At 47.6% G+C, this 15836-nt stretch overlaps 2 protein-coding genes and 1 non-coding gene across 3 annotated transcripts in view; all 3 read left to right on the top strand.

The window, feature by feature from the left end:
- The first annotated feature begins 2302 nt into the window (after nt 1–2302).
- On the top strand, nt 2303–6990 carry RPLP2 (ribosomal protein lateral stalk subunit P2). The gene is made up of 5 exons (XM_059849145.1): nt 2303–2459; nt 2913–3036; nt 4765–4813; nt 6357–6455; nt 6873–6990. The coding sequence occupies exons 2-5, from the start codon at nt 2914–2916 to the stop codon at nt 6947–6949; spliced, it is 348 nt and encodes a 115-aa protein (XP_059705128.1). The 5' UTR covers nt 2303–2459; nt 2913; the 3' UTR covers nt 6950–6990.
- Nucleotides 4950–5082, top strand: LOC132329533 (small nucleolar RNA SNORA52). The gene has a single exon (XR_009487091.1). It is a non-coding gene; the product is annotated as a small nucleolar RNA SNORA52 (small nucleolar RNA).
- Nucleotides 6991–12921: 5931 nt separating the features above from the next.
- The window catches only part of PNPLA2 (patatin like phospholipase domain containing 2), a 29219-nt gene continuing 26304 nt past the window's right edge, over nt 12922–15836 (top strand). Inside the window, exon 1 of the mRNA XM_059849141.1 lies at nt 12922–13297. Within this exon, the coding sequence (XP_059705124.1) occupies nt 13111–13297 (187 nt within the window). The 5' untranslated portion in view covers nt 12922–13110. The remainder of the gene's footprint in view (nt 13298–15836) is intronic.

Raw genomic sequence — 15836 nt, 5'->3', positions numbered from 1 at the left:
GGCGTCCTGCTGCCGCAGCAAGGGCACGAAAGGAGATTTTCCCGACACGGCCCCGGCCCCGACACCGCAGCCGGTCCGGGTTCGGCTCCCCTGGGCTCCAAGGGAGCGGGAGGCACGGGCAGCTCCGGTTGTTGTGCTTATTCCATACAAATCCAGGGAGAGAAATGGAGCAGGGGCTGCGAGCCTAAGAGAGCGCAGGGCTGGGGCTGCCCTGAAGGGAGGTTTGTAGCCAGGTGGGGGTCAGCCTCTTCTCCCAAGCAGCAAGTGGCAGGACAAGAGGACATGCTCTCCAGCTGATGTCCAGTTTCAGGCTGAACGTCAGGAAGAATTGCTTCACAGAAAGGGTGGTCAGGCATTGGAATGAGATGCACAGGGAAGTGGTGGAGTCACTGCCTCTGGAAATGTTTAAGGAAAGACTGGATGTGGCACTCAGTGCCATGGTCTAGTTGGGTGGTGTTTGGTCATAGGTTGGACTTGATGATCTCAGAAGGCTTTCCCAACTTACTGATTCTGGGACTCTGGATGGCCCTGAGGGAAATTTCTCTTCCTACAGGTAGTAGACAGTAACCACTGACTACTACTCCAAGTTCCGGCTCAGTTGTAAGACTCTGAGCCTGGTTGTTTTCTGAGAGCACCTGAACCACCACAGAAGCCCCACCACATTGGGGATCTCTTGGGCACCCCCAGGGCAGCAAGGCAGGGATAGCCACAGCCCACACACAGACCTGCTGCTGAACCAGCACTCCTGGTTTGTTTGGGTCCAATGGGTTTCAGCATGGTGTTAACTTTTTACTTCTATTCCTTTCCCCAATGCAGGAAATCAAGTGAACAAGCACAGGTGGTGACTCCCATAATCCCATGGCCACAGGATTACCACCTCCCAGCCTCCCAGCACAGGACAGCAGCCCTGTCCCTCCTGTGGAGAGCCTTGCCTCAGTGCAATGTCCCACAAGTGGGTCCTGTCACCCAGTGTGCAAGAAGCCAATCCACACATGGAGTTGAGGTATTTCACAGAACCACAAAGTCATTCAGATGGAAAAGACCTTCAAGACCATTCAGTCCAACCCATGACCAACAGGCCATGGCACTAAGTACCACGTTTGGTCTTTCCTTAAACACCTCCAGGGAGAGTGACTCCACCATTGCCCTGGGAAGTCCATTTTAACATCTAATCACTCTTTCTGTGAAGAAATTTTTCCGAATGTATAAGCTGAACCTTCCCTGACACAGTTTGAAGCTATGTCCTCTTGTCCTTTTGCTAATTGCCTGGGAGAAGAGGTCAACCCCTGCCTTTCTACAACCTCCTTTCAGATGGTTGTACAGAGCACTAAGGTCGTCCTTGAGCCTCCTTTTCTCCAGACTAAACACCCCCTTCTCCCTCAGCTACTCCTCACAAGACTTGTGCTCCAGACCCTTCACCAGCTCCATTGCCCTTCTCCAGGCACATTCCAGCAACTCTGTGTCTGTATTGAAGCGAGGGGCTCAGACCTGGACACAGGGCTTGAGGTGTGGCCTCACTTGTGCCAAACACAGAGGGATGATCACTTCCCTAATCCTGCTGGCCACTCCAAGATCATCAAGTTCCACCACCGGCCAAACTCCACTAGACCAAAGCTAACTGGTATGTCCAGTTGTTCCCAGAACACTTCCAGGTACAATGGTTCCACCACCTCCCTGGGGAGATTTTTCCAATGCCTGACCACCCTTTCCATGAAGAAATGCAACAGAGCCAGGCACTAGCTTTCTGGATTCATCACCCACTGCCCATCTCTGCGCTGATACAAAATAAACAAACATGAGGGCTCTGTGTGTGGATCTGCCTCATGTGCACCTGGTGGCAGAACCCAACTCACGGGACAAATTGAGGGGTCTGTGCTGAGCCTACCAGGCCAGAGCAGGGCAGGATTCCAGAGTTGCATGACAGTGTTGAGCTGTGCCAGGGAAGGTTTGGGTTGAACATCAGGAGTAATTTCTCTACAGAAAGAGTACTCAGGCATTGGAACAGGCTGCCCAGGGCTGGCGGCACGGTCACCGTTCCTGGAAGTGTCCAAGGAAAGACGGAATGTGGCACTCAGTGCCATGTTCTAGTTGACAATGGTATTCGGTCAGAGATTGGACTCGATGATCGCAGAGGTGTTTTCCAATCTCCTTGGACTCTGTGACTCCGTGACTTGGGGAATCTCAACCATCCCAGCACTAAAGGGGCAATGCCTCACAGCACTCCCAGCTTGGGCAACTCAGGCTCTGCGCATGCGTCACCGGCCGCGCTGGCTGCGGCTGCACCCGCGGCTCCCCATTGGCCTGCGGGCTGCCCGCCGCTCCGGCCCAATGGCAGCGCTCGTTGTTGAAGGGTAGCGGGAAGAAGGCGTTGCCGAGGCCTCGCCCCTTCCTTTCGCCGCCGCTCTGCCCTCGCGTGAGCACGTCCCAGGCCGCTGTCCCGCGCCGCCGCCGCCGCCCAGGTAAACGCGCGGCGCGCCCCCCTCCGCGGCAGTGGTGCCGCCTGGCCCGCGCCCGCCAGCCCCTCGCGCCCGCGGGACTCGGGCGAGATCACTCGGGGCGGGAGATGGGGGGGGGCAGGAGGGGAGAACGGCGGCGGCCATGTGCTCTCCCGGCCCGCGCTTGGGCCGGGGCTGGCGGAGGGACGGGACGGGACGGGATAGGCTGAGGCACGGGACGGGCTGAGGCGGACGCCAGGGCGGCAGTGCCGCGTTGCCGCTTCCTTTCGGGAGAGGTGTGCGGTGCCGGCGCGGGCGGGCCCTGTGCTGGCGCAGTCTGCGGAGCGTGGCCTCGCTGGCCGCCGGTTCTCCTTTGGAAGCGGAGCCAAAGGATTGTGGCGCGGAGGGAGCAGGGATGGGCTCCCTCCGAGCACACGTAACTCGGCCATGCTGAAACTCTCCTCTTCGGTCTCGCAGGATGCGTTACGTCGCTGCTTACCTGCTCGCCGTGCTCGGGGGCAACGAGTCCCCCACGTCCAAGGACTTGAAAAAGATCCTCGACAGCGTCGGCATCGAGACAGACGATGAACGCATGAACAAGGTGGCGTTGCCTTTTAATTCCAGATGCCCCAGCCAGCGCCAGACATTGGAGCTGTTTGTCTTCAGTGTTCCCGTTGCCTCCCTACTGATGTTCTCTTATGCTGTTCAGACATTTGGTGATCCATACCAGTGTGAATTCTGAACGCTGCTGAGCCAATCATAAGTTTTTACAACTTTGTTGAAAGTCTGGCTTTCTTATTCAATACCTCTGCTAAGGTATTGAGTGTATTCAATACCTCTGCAAAGGTCTCTGTCAGTTGTTGCTGGCTTCTGGGAGTTCAGCCTAATCATCCTCATTGAGATGGTGGCTGCATGTAAGGATGCACTGAATATGTTCTGACATGGTGTATAGTCTGCACTGAAGGTTCACTTCTTTTGGTCAGTATTGATTCAGAGCCAACAGTTTTGAAGGTGTGATACTGAGTAATACATTCTTATTTAGTGTGCTGCAAAGGAGCATTTGTTTCCTCAACAAGAAACATAGGCAGGTCCTAAGGTGGAGATTAAAGGTATTTGAGGATAATATATAGGAAGATTTTGGAAATAATTATGAACGTGGTTGTGTTAGAAAACAGACCTATAAAAAGTATTTTAATTAGAATGCTTCCTGTGATATAATCAATCCTAACATTGTGGACCTAACAATAATTGGCAAAGGGGAAAAGAACCAAGAACCAATAAAATGATCTTATCACTTGTCCCATACTCATATGTGAAGTGTTTCCAGAGAGGTAAAGGTAAAAAGAAACTTTTTTCCCAGTATTTTACCATAGGCCCAACAAGACAGAGGGTTGGCTGAGCTGACAGCATCCTTACTATGGTTTAGAATGTTGGTTTGAACTCGTGGTGCTCCTGTTTAAATGCCAGGTGTTTTGGTTTTTGCTCCTTTAGGTTTAATACCTTAATCAATTAATTGCTTTCTTTAATTCTCCAATATTCAGAAAGCTGTTCTGGAATCTGTTTTGGTCATAATTAATTTTTTGATTGTCTGTATCTTAAGCCTGTGTAGATGAAGTGAAGTCTTAGAAGCACCTTTCTCTGCATGGAGCAGTCATGCAGGCACATAGTTTCACACATCCCATGCTCTGTGTAAGCACAAGTTGCCTGTTAAAAAGCTCTTGCTAAAGTCCTTTAGCTTTGGCCACTGACTCCTGATAGCTGGGACTCACCAGTAAGTTCTGGAGCATTATTTTTAAGTGCTTGCTTTAGCAGTTTTGGATTTGTGTTTTGCTTTTGTCACCTCTGGTTATACAACAATGGTCCTAAAATTAAAGTTGGAACTCTGTGTTCCAGGGCAAGGATACAATAGCTTGGCTTTTAACATTTGATACGGCTAGGAATGGGACCCTGTGGAATTGGGTCCAGAACCCAGTGCTTCAGAGCCTCCCAGGGGCCATTAAGCAAGAAATGTAAACAGTCCCTCAGTGACTTACACTGCTTTTGGGGCTTCCTCATTGGTTCCACAACATCTCTGTATCCTTTTTTTTTCAAGGTCATTGGATTAGTTAGGAATTCAGTAACAGATTTCATGAAAATGCTTAAAGTATTGAAGACTTAGCTGAAGTTTTCATGTCAATGTTCTCTTCTTGGCACTTAGAAGTAAGGAATTTTAGGGCTAGATAAGTGGCAGGATGGAGGCACTGCATATGGTGATTTATCAGTTCTTGTTTAAATGTAGGTTATTCTTAATGCTTTTTGGAAACTCTAACATTGTAAATTTTACTTACAGGTTATTAGTGAGCTGAATGGAAAAAATATTGAAGATGTAATTGCCCAGGGTAAGTAGAGTCTCTGAGTGACCCAGGTAATTGCCTGTGTTACTTTGATAGCCTAGACCTGAGAGTAAGGAATTGCTGCCAGGTCAGACCCTTTTTCTGTTCACCATTGTGGATCACAGCTGGATTGAGTGGAATCAGGTCCATTCTAATTCCCTGCAGGTCAGTGCCAGTACCTGCTGGGTTTCGCTTGTGGACCACATTAAACTGGAGAACTGAAGCATGTATGAGCTCACTGGTAGTCTGCTCATGATGGAGTTTTCTGGACATGTTGATGAGAGACTGAGCTGTCCTTTGGGGTCTCTAGGAGATGTTTAGGGTTTCACCCACTTGTATGCACCAGTGATATAAAGCATGAGGAGCAGGCAGTTGGCATTGGGGTGCAGCTTATAGAGCTCTCAGAGTCCAGCATTTCCTTTTCCCTGATACAGAACTCTGAGAGATGATTTCTCTAGAAATTTGTGCTCTTACTGAGGCTGGAACTTTTTACGTTAATTGACTGGGTCATAGGGCTGAAGTAAAGCAGAGCTGAGGTAGTGCAAAGGTTTCTGATTAATGAATTTTTATTTTCTTGCAAGTGTATAGGCACAAGGGGATTTGCAGGCATATTTTTGTTTAAAGGTAGCCAGGACTTTGCCTGGCCTTGCTGTCAGGGGCAGGCACTGGACATTTCTATCCATGTGGCTTGAAAGACCTAAGAGAGCTATTATACTTGTGGTTACAACACACTTATGCTGTCTTTCTGTAATACTTTGATTAAATTGTTTCTTAGAACATACATACATATGAAACATGTTTGTTTACTTTGCTAGTTTAATTAGATCTTGAAGTAACGGAATTATTTAGAAACTGATTCCCAGAAACTGAAATACAGGCAAACATAGTGTGTACGTGACCTTTGAATGCCAAGGGAGCCTTGGTATGTGAAAGACAAGAGGCCAGAGCACCAGCTGGCTTTCCAAATACGAGCAGAAGTCAGGAGTCTCAAAGGAGATGCAGTAGGGTTCATAGGGTGCTGAGGAATTTGGTTAAAGTACTGTACTCTTTGCCATAAATAAATCAATTTTTCCCTTTTTCTCCTGTGTGATCCCGTTACGCACTCAGAGTTCTCTTTACCCTTAAAGGAAAAAAAAAAAAAGAGGAGCAGGAGAAACCAGTGCTGCCAGTGTTACTTTTGAGGTACATTCACTTTCTGGGCTACTGTGCTGTATTCAGAGAACAACGTGGATGTGCGAAATTGGATGTGTTTGCTGCTATTTTTATGGCACCTTTTGGAAGAAAGACAGGGACTCTTTGAACAGAAGAAAACTTACTAATAATATGATGCCAGTGTTCTTGGAACAAGCCTTTGTGAATCTTGAAACTCCTGAGTGTTTTTCACGAAACAGTTTATATTTATCATGGATGCAGCCTCTTGTTCCTTTCAGCAGATTAGTGACAGGTTCAATCCAGACAGGGTCAGTTTTTTCCTGTGCTTTTCCATTTCTCCTAACTTTGTGCTTGGCATGAGTGTGTAAATAAATACCTTCTCTTGTATCCCATTCAGGTAATGGAAAACTTGCCAGCATGCCGGCCGGGGGAGCCGTGGCAGTCTCTGCTGGAGGGGGCTCTGCTGCTCCTGCCGCAGCTGCTGCCCCTGCTGCCGGTGAGTATGAGTGGAGAGGTGTGGCTCCAGGGCAACTCCTTTTGTCTCTGGTAACAGCTTAACAACTGAGTCAACATTTCAGGGCTTCTCCACTTCAGCAGTTCAGTATGTAATGGAAGTGTCAACTGAACAGTTACTTTTCATTTGGACAGTCAGAAGCATTTGCTCTTTGTCTGCCTTAGGATTGGTCTTGCTTAAAATCGAGAATCAAAGAGACTTGGTGGTGTAAAGCACATTTCCTACAACAGTAGCGTCTGTATCTGTTCAGTGTTATTTGGTTGCTGAAAGGGAATGAGATGAGCCCTGGAGGCTCCAATACCAGTAGGCAGGGGAGCTGAGAACACCAAAACTTGTATCTTAAAAATCTGTGGTGCAGTGTTAATACTGCCTATTCACTTGGTCTTTTTTTTTCTTCAGCTGAGGAGAAGAAAGAAGAGAAGAAGGAGGAATCAGAAGAATCTGATGATGACATGGGATTCGGCCTCTTTGATTAATTATTTGTTATAGAGAAGTTATTAAAATTCTTTGTTTTAAATGTTTTTGTGTTTATTATTATTACCATACAAATGCTCTTGGATTCAGCTGTTCTTTAAATAGCTCTGACACAGCTTCAATTTTTATCTCTGTCTGCAATAGGTGTATGAATTTTCTGACGGACTGTAGGACTCAGCTCTGAGAGTACTGAGGAAATGGCAAAGCTTGTGTGAACCTGGATGCTTGTTTTGACACTGCTGTTTCTTAAACAGTGTGTGGAAACGGAATCTTCCTGATGTTAGCCTTCTTCATTCTATCTTGGTTACTCAGTGAAGTGGCTCATCTATTTAGCAATACAAGGACTTTGTTTTCCAGGATCTGTTTATTCAATTCCAAAATGTGGAACTGAAGGAACAGCGGGCCTGAATTTGGCCAATAACAATTTCAGAGCTAATTATAATAATTTGGTTTTTAAATATTCGAAAGCACCAATTTCATTACTGTCAGACTTTGAAGATCTAGGGACAACACTGATAAAATGGTTGCCTAGGATTTCCTGTTACATCCATATGCTTAACAGTCTGTAACCAGAAAATAAAAGCCTAACTGCATCCTGGTGTCGTAAGTCACAGATCAGTGCAGAGGTGCCCTTCATACTGAATGGCTGTTCTGGGCTATCAGGACGTAATTCGTACCTTGATTTAAACAAAGAAATGAGAATAGTGTTTTTGGAGAACTGAAACATCTCTGGCATGCCAAGAACTTATCAGCTTGAGATAAAGGTGAATTTTGCTTTATTTGTCTACTGCTAGAAGATGGTTTTGGCAGGCAACTTAATGTGGCTTCTTGTGGCAGCCTTCATCTGTCAGTGTAGGTAGGCAGAGTACAAATCTCATGTGTGATGATCTTCTGTTTAGATAAAGTCTGGACAGATAGAGTCAAAAAGAAATCCCTGCAGCATGTATACTGAGGAGCTTTTCTAGTGTAGTTGTTTTTGGGGAAAAAAGGCGATTGCTGATACAGCTGTGTTCATATGAGTCATTGGACAAGGCATGGAAAATAATTCTGGGACTAGAGATGGGTGAAATCCAAGTAGGAAAAACTATTTCATCTCTCTGGTGTACTGAGAGAAAACCCAATACTTCACAGCCAAGCAAGAGAGCAGTTGGAAGTTAGAGCTTCAAAATGGCCATGATTTAAGCAACTAACCCTTACTGCCCTTCTCTCCCTGGTGCCAGAAAAATGTACAGTAAAACAGTGCCAATACCTTTCATCTACTTTGTCTCTTAAGTGCCAGCCTGGTCTTTTGGTAGTAATGGAAACCATTCAATTGTTCACCGTAGTTCTCTGTCAGATCCATAATGGCAGTGGTTCAGCTCTGGGAGCAGGGGGGCTTTGGTGCTTTTCTTGGTGATTTCTCCATTTCAGGTCACTGAAAAAGAGTGGGTTTTGGATGTAGTTTTACTGGAAGCTGCCTCCTGCCTCCCCCCTCCCCAGTAGTGCCTTGCTTTCCTGCTTCAAGAGCACCATCAGTGTTTACACAGGAAGGGATTGCCCTGGCACACCACTCAGTAGGGTTTTTCCATGCACAAAGGAATTTATTTGAATGGCACTGAGCTATTCGATGGGTTTGCTGTGCCCACGCTCGTGGGATGAAACAAACCTGTGGTGCCAGTTGCTGGCTACTGTGATGAGGGGAGGAGTACAACTACACCTAGACTAACTTATTTTTTCATCCTGTTTTTATCTTCTTCATATGACCTTTTAACCTTGAATAATGGGCCTGATCCTGTGGTGGGTGTCCTCTTACAACCTTTAAATTCCTTTGCAAAAATGCATGATTTTCATGAAAACTGTCAGTTAACCTGCTCTGAGCAAAAGGACAGCTCCTTGGTAAACTGTTCTGAGAAGAAACTTCTGGGGGCAGCTCTCAGGGAAAGCACTGAAAATAGAGCTCTCATCACAGTGCCACAAGGAGTCAATGTAACAACCACCTGGTAGGGTTTTTCTTGAGAAGGTCAGGGCATGGCTCAGCTCTGCTCCAAGATTTCACACACACTATGCAGAATTTGTTAAAACCTCTGCATAGTGACATTTCTTCTGAATACAAAATCAAGGCTATTAAGTTTACTTCCCCCTTCCTTACCTATTTATGAAACTGTTGCCACCAGGTAGCTTTGTACAGGAGCAGTGATGTGCCTGGAAGTCTATTGCACACTTGTTTGGTGCTCTGCATGGAGATCACTCTGTTCTGATTTCAATGAGCTTCAGCTGTGAAGGAGATGGGATCCCTGCTTCTGCTCTGGAGTCACTGTTCTGAATTTTCAATTCTCAGTGATGCCCTTTCAGACTTATCAAAGGCAAGGGTACTAGTGGGATGGAATTATTGTATTCCGTGGTTCTCTCAGAGGAGACTAGTGCCTGCTAATACTTGGACTTGTGGCCTAGTTTGTCCCCCTTACAGAATCAATTTTAGCTAGAGAAGATTTTTCCTGAATTTTTCATAAAAGATGGGCTCAAGGGCATTGAAGGGAAAGGGAGGGATAGTCTTGTGCCTGGAGGTTACACTAGTAACTGATCATTACCAAATTGACAGCAGGGGAGAGTGATTTAGTCATAGGCTTGACGTTGAAATGTGCAGGCTTTCCTCACTGGTACAAAAGTGCCATGCTGTCTCAAATCAGGTCTCACTGAACATCATTCCTTACAAACACCATGGGGCAGGGAAAGGGACAAGGCATCTCCACTACTTGGAAAGCAATAAGCAATGGCTCCCTGGGGCCACTCTCAACTGGTTTCACTCTTACTACCAAGGCCCAGTTTTGCAAGCTGATATATGCAGGCAGGCCTGCTGAACTCAGTAGGCTTGACTTACGTAGGTGCAGAGATGGTTGTAGAACCTTTCCTAGAAGAAAAATTCAGTCCCAAAGGAGCAGGACTGCTCCTCTGCCTCAGGACATGCTCCTATGAAGCAAGTGCCAAGAGTCTGCCATGGAAGGACCTGACATACACAAACAGGTAAGGAAAAGACATTTAACTCCAGCTTTCCAGTGATGTTGAGGGTACTTGGGTTGAGCTTCGTGACTGGTGTGCTTTTCTTGCTGACTACGGACAGCAATGTTACTAAAGTAACATTCTGAAATCAGCATTGTAACAGGCTGCCTTTGGTCTTCCTTTGAATTCCCAACGGCTGGCAAAACCACAAGGTCTTGCCTGAAAAAGCAGAGATTGTTAGCCTGTATGTTGTTATCTTGCAGGTACTAACACCGCACCATTCATCAGGCTAGAAAATAAACACAACAAGGAGAGATTGCATGTGAAGCTGTCTCTGTGGCATCTCAACTTGCAGGGGCACGAGTGGATTTGAAGAGTTTCAGTTGAGTTTAACACGCAGGAAAAGCTGCCTTGTAAATCTCACTGATCTGGCTTACTGCTGCATTGTGAGCAATAGCAGAACTGTAGCACTTTCTTACTGGGGGGAAAGAGATTAGTTTTGGGGGTTAATTTATTTTTGAGAAAAGCACAGTTGTTTGTCAGCTTTCTAGTGCCAGTACCCAGGCAGCACTCCACAAGAGATTAGTGTTCACATGGTTTGTTTCATTGACCAGTTTCAACAGGGCAGCATTAACCTCCTCAAATAAGTAACCTTGAGGGCCAAGGCAGAGTGGTGTAAACAACTCAGGATGAGATTGCTGTTGGGAAATCAAGTGAAACTAACTCCAGCATTGTCGCAGCATTGTTGTTTCTATTTTCCAGACGTGCTAGGAACATTAAGGCTTGTGAAATGCTGGAAAAGGAGGGAGCAGCAGTGGCTCCAGAATGAAGATGTTCTTGTGGTTACAAGTGTTTGGGAGGTATCTGCAGACAAGGCTCAGTGGTCAGCTTTGCCACAGACTTCTGCTCAATTCACAGCCCAGTGACCAGTTCCTCTGCAGAACAATCCCTGTTCTGGAAAAGGCAAGACACAATGTTTCTTTTGGGGTTGACTACATGAAAATACCTTTCTGCCTCTTCAGAAGCAGGGGGTGGAAGCTCCATGATGGCCTTGGTGTCAAGGGCCTGTAAAAGTCATGGCTCAGGTGTGCCAGGGCTCACCTCTCCAGGTGGAGATGAGGGCTGACAGGGGTTGAGTAACCACATCAAATGCAAAGGAGGAAGGAAATTATAGAAGCAACTAGAGGTATGAGAGGAAGGGAGAGAAGGGTGGGGAGAGGGAGAGAGAGAGAGAGAGAGGATTAAGGTAAGCAGGGTTAATTCTTTATGTACTCCAGGATGTTAATATGTATAAAGGGGAGTTCCTGGCAGCTAGGTGAGGTGGCCTTGGGGGCAGGACCTGAAAGGAAGATAAAGCTGTACTTCTGCCTGTCTGATGAAAGCAAAGGGCAAACACAATGAAAAAGTGCTCTGTCTGTAGAGGCTGGAGTATGATGTCTAACTTGAACTCAAATATTGGACTTATGCAAGGGTTACCTGCTGAATGTAGCTTCCATCATGTGACTGTGAGGCAGTAGATGGAGGCATTAAACAGCTGTTCTTACAATCTGGATGGCCACTCTTTAGGGAGGATATCAGCCTCCTTCATATCATTTGAAAGGATGCTTGGAGTAGAAGGAACAGGAAGAGGGGCTACTTGGATGGCCTCTACTAGCCTAAATGGTGAAAGAACTGTTAAGTACACATATAACACTATCCAAGTGAGAAACTTCTGACCAGTTATAGGAAAACAAATGCAAATTGCTTTATGCCAAAATTAATGAAGTAGTTTTTTAAACTTTGGTAGAAAGTGCTTTTTGCCCTGTGTTGGTTCAATTAAAAATTTATGCTTTTTGTTTTGTATCCCTCAAACCTCCTGCCTGCTGATCTTGCTTCCTAGCTTTGAGTAGAGTAGCTCTTTCGCTTGTTATGCTGATCTTTTTGATGTCTCTGTAAAACTTTCATACTTACCTAATGTTTTGGATGTCTGTAGTCTGTATTGTTTATGGCAAGGGGATCTTTTCAGCTTCTGAAATCTATTTTGATGATCAACTAGCACTGGCCTCTCACCCAGTGCTGCTCTGTGGTGACCTTGTGTGGAAGTACTGCTGAAAATCACAGTTGCCCTGACTAAATGTAAGCATTTTGCTGAGCTTAGAGGCATGTGGAGAAAAAAACGTTGAGAAAAGTTTAGGAAAGGTAAGGTGTGTGTTTTGGTGATTTGTGTACAACAGTTTACAACTTCCTCATAAATGGAAGGGAAAAGGCAGACACTGATCTCTCCTCTCTGGTGAGCAGTGACAGGACTGGAGGGAATGGCCTGAAACTGTGTCAGGGTAGGTTTAGGCTGGTATTAGGAAAAGGTTCCTTCCCCAGAGGGAGGTTGAGGACTGGGACAGGTTCCTCAGGGAAGTGGTCACAACACAAGCCTTAACAAGAGTTTAGGAAGTGTTTGGACAATACTCTTGGGCACATGGTGTGACTCTTGGAGACGTTCTGTGCAGGTCCAGGAGCTGGACTCGATTTTTGTGGGTCCCTTCCAATGATTTTATTAGTTTTGAAGGGGGACAGGGGGATTACATTTTTCCCATTTATTGCCCTATTGTTGTGACAAGACTTGCCTCCTTCTGACCCTCAGCTTTTTGTAAAAGGGGAAAGCTTTTCCTGTTCTCTCACGTTTCTTGCCCGATCCCTGAACAACAAAGGAAACCCCAAGGACTTGGAGCAGGTGCCAAGAATCAGGATGCTCTGCGAGGAAAGGACAGCCTGCTGCCCCGGGACAGGGCGAGGTTTGGGGTGCTGCGAGCAGCCGCAACACTCTCCCTCGGAGAAGCTGTCTTGGCCCTTGCCGCTTCAGGGCGGCGCTGGCAGGGCTGTCGGGCCCGGCGGGGCCGGGAGAGGGGTTCACCGGAGGAAGGGTTGGCAGGAGGGGCCGGGCGGTCCCGCCCGCGCCTCGGCTGCCGAGGGGCGGCGGCCATGTCGGGGGCGGGCCCGAGGGCCGGGCCGCGGCGTATAAAATTGGCCGCCGGGGCCGCTGTCCCAGCGGCAAGGTCTGCCGTGTTCTGTAATCGCGTCCTCGGCGGCTGCGCTTCCCGGCTGTCCCGCCCGTCCCGAGGCGGTGAGGGAAGAGACCCGCGGCTTCACTTCTCCGTCGCGGCTGCTGCTGCTTCCCCCCGGCACCCTCCGCCTCCAGCGGGGCGCGGAGGCCATGTTCCTGCCGGACTCCACCTGGAATATCTCCTTCGCCGGCTGCGGCTTCCTGGGGATCTACCACATCGGCGTGGCCAGCTGCCTGCAGGAACATGCCCCGTTCCTGGTCGCCAACGCCAAAAAGGTGTACGGCGCCTCGGCCGGGGCGCTCACCGCCACCGTCCTCGTCAGCGGCGCCTGCCTCGGTAAGCGCGGGCCGAGCCCGGCGCTCCTTCGCCTGTTCCCTTCGTTACTGCTAATTTGTTAATTAGAGCAACAGCGAGGGGATGTGGGTGTATATATGTATGTGCGTGTAAATAGCGCTGCGCCCGCCTCCTCCCGAAGTGCGAGCGGCGCTTTGTTTTTAAGGCCTTTCCCCCCGCCCCGGTCCCTGACGGGTGTCTGAGGTCAGGGAGGCCCTGATGGTGGGAGGTCGGCACAGGGCTCCTGGTTCTGACATCCACCCACACGGACATGTATAGCGTGGACTTGTTGCGCTCGGTGTCTGTGTTTACCTTGCTTGGGTGTGGGTTTGGTGGGGACAGGAGCCTCTTGCCGTGTGGTCACTAGCCTTTGGTGGCTGTGAAAGGGAAGTGAAGCGGCTGGAGATGGAGACCTGGAGTTTGTGTGTGCAGATGGGAGCTGGGCAGCATCTCTGAGGAGCACAGCTTTCAGTGTGCGTGTTTGTTTCTGGAAGAGTGTTATTCCTTGGGATCTTGGGCACTGAGGAATTCTCTTGCCCTTTGCAAGAGCTAGATCTCCAGTTTAGCTAGATTTTATCTCTGTTTTCAAGTTATAGAATAACCTTAAAAAGTTATTTCTGAAGTAAGCACACAGTGTATGCAATGTGTCCCTGTGCCTGGGGAGCAGCTGAAGAAAATGGTCTGTGGTGCCTCCTGGCTTTTTTTGTTGTTTTATATATGGGAGGAAGCTAACAAACACGTGTTAGAGTCAGTGCTTGGAAGCTTTTATGTTGAGAATAACAAATGCAGAAAAATTTCTTTAGCTTGAAAGGAGATTGTGGTGTGAGAGAATCGGGTATCTGTTTAGTCTCAGAGAATTAAGAGCCTCTCCTAGAGCTAAGGGCAGCCAGAGCTGTTTATTCCTTTAAGTTCTCTCATCTTGACAGGTGTTTTTCCACAGCCCTGCTTTCTGAGATGTAGCCCTCATGCAGCAAAAGTTAGTATTTTCTGTGTAGTTAGGTTTGAAGTTTCCCTTCCTGAGCATTTTGTTTACAGAAATGCCCAGTGAAATCCAACAGTAACTTCTGGAGCTCTTAACAGCTGTTCAGACCCCAATCTGAGATCTCAAAGGCTGTAGTGAACCTTGGTGCCAACTTTTACTGTGGACAAGGGATAATAATCCCTAATCCTTTCTTGTGTAGGGATCCATTTGCAGGTAGCTGCCAGGGATTTAGTTGTTTAATTGCTGTTGCTTCTGTTGAAGAGGTGACTCCCCAATTAGTTCCCTAACTGTGTGATCCCTCTGCTACTCAAAGGCGTGGCACAAGTGTGAGACAGGCTGACGGTAGTGCCCAAATCTTTTGCCTTGCTCAGACGCCATCCTGAGTGCTGAGCAATCCTGTTATCTGGTTTACTTTGTCCTGGCTATTTATATGTCCAGAGCATCCACTGCCCTGAGGGAGGCATCCAGCCTGGTAGAGAGCTTTCTGTGAATCAGAATAGGCTTTCCCACTCCCTGTGAGGTACAGTGGGAGTGTAAGAGGACTGGGTTAGGGGCCACCTTCTGGGCAGCATTCACCTACCTCCTGAAGGAGGGCAAACCGTGCTCTTTAAAGCTAACCAGGGCTTGGGTCTTGGGTGTTCCAGTTCTGTCTTCCATTTGACTTCTCTGGGATTGTTTTCTTCTGACTCACCTGCATGACTGACATGTATCTTGAGTAGAGAGCAGCTCTAAGGCAACAGAGTTGACTTCTGAAAGTAAAAGCACATGGGGTACATGGCCGTACCGTGTTTGTGTCATAAACCCTTCTGACAGTGCAGCTTCCAGGTAGGGGTCCAGAGGTTAGAATGAAATCATTGGGGTAAAAGAGGACAGGGCAGAAGGTACAGCTAGGCCTGAACTAGGAGAGCAGTTCATTCTCCTACAGGCTCTTACAGGGTCCTGAGTACTTGTGCTTCTTGTGCTGCTGAGAGCAGGTGGTAGCCCATGGGCTTTGAATCCTATGGTAACTGCTGCTCTGCACTGTCAGTTGCCCTATCCATGAAACTGGAATGCTAAATAGTGTCTCTTGATGAATGACAAAGGGGAAATTTTGCAGAAAGAAGCCTTGCTTATTTGACTGTGTGTAGATAGTGTCCTCATGCCAGTGAATTCAAGAAGACACTACTGTGCAGATACAAATACTTGCAGAGGAGGAGTGGAAAAACCTCTTTCTTGGGGGTTTTTCCGTGAGTCCCATCTTTTGAGACCCTGATCAGAGAGGGCAGAAATCTTTCTTGACTTCAGAGAATAAGATCCCCCTTAGTGATTTCTTTTCCAGCTTTTTCCCTTTGGCCTTTGTATCTGTTCATCTGCATCAGCTTGCCTGTGAACTCATTCTGCCTTCTCCGTTAGTTGAGACCTCACTGTCATCATTTGTGTAGGACAGGAAGGCTTTGCTAGGGGCTGACACTGAACTGAAAGCCCTGACCAAGTGATCTGTGGCTTTCAGAGCACGCTGTGGGCTTCAAAAGTGTGCTTGAGAATACCAAAGAGAAGAACATTGGGTGTGCATATTACTTA

Source organism: Haemorhous mexicanus, chromosome 6 (assembly GCF_027477595.1).
Source record: "Haemorhous mexicanus isolate bHaeMex1 chromosome 6, bHaeMex1.pri, whole genome shotgun sequence".
NCBI lineage: Eukaryota > Metazoa > Chordata > Aves > Passeriformes > Fringillidae > Haemorhous > Haemorhous mexicanus.
The sequence above is the reverse complement of the archived record's forward strand: the minus strand, read 5'-3'. Positions and strand labels throughout refer to the sequence as shown.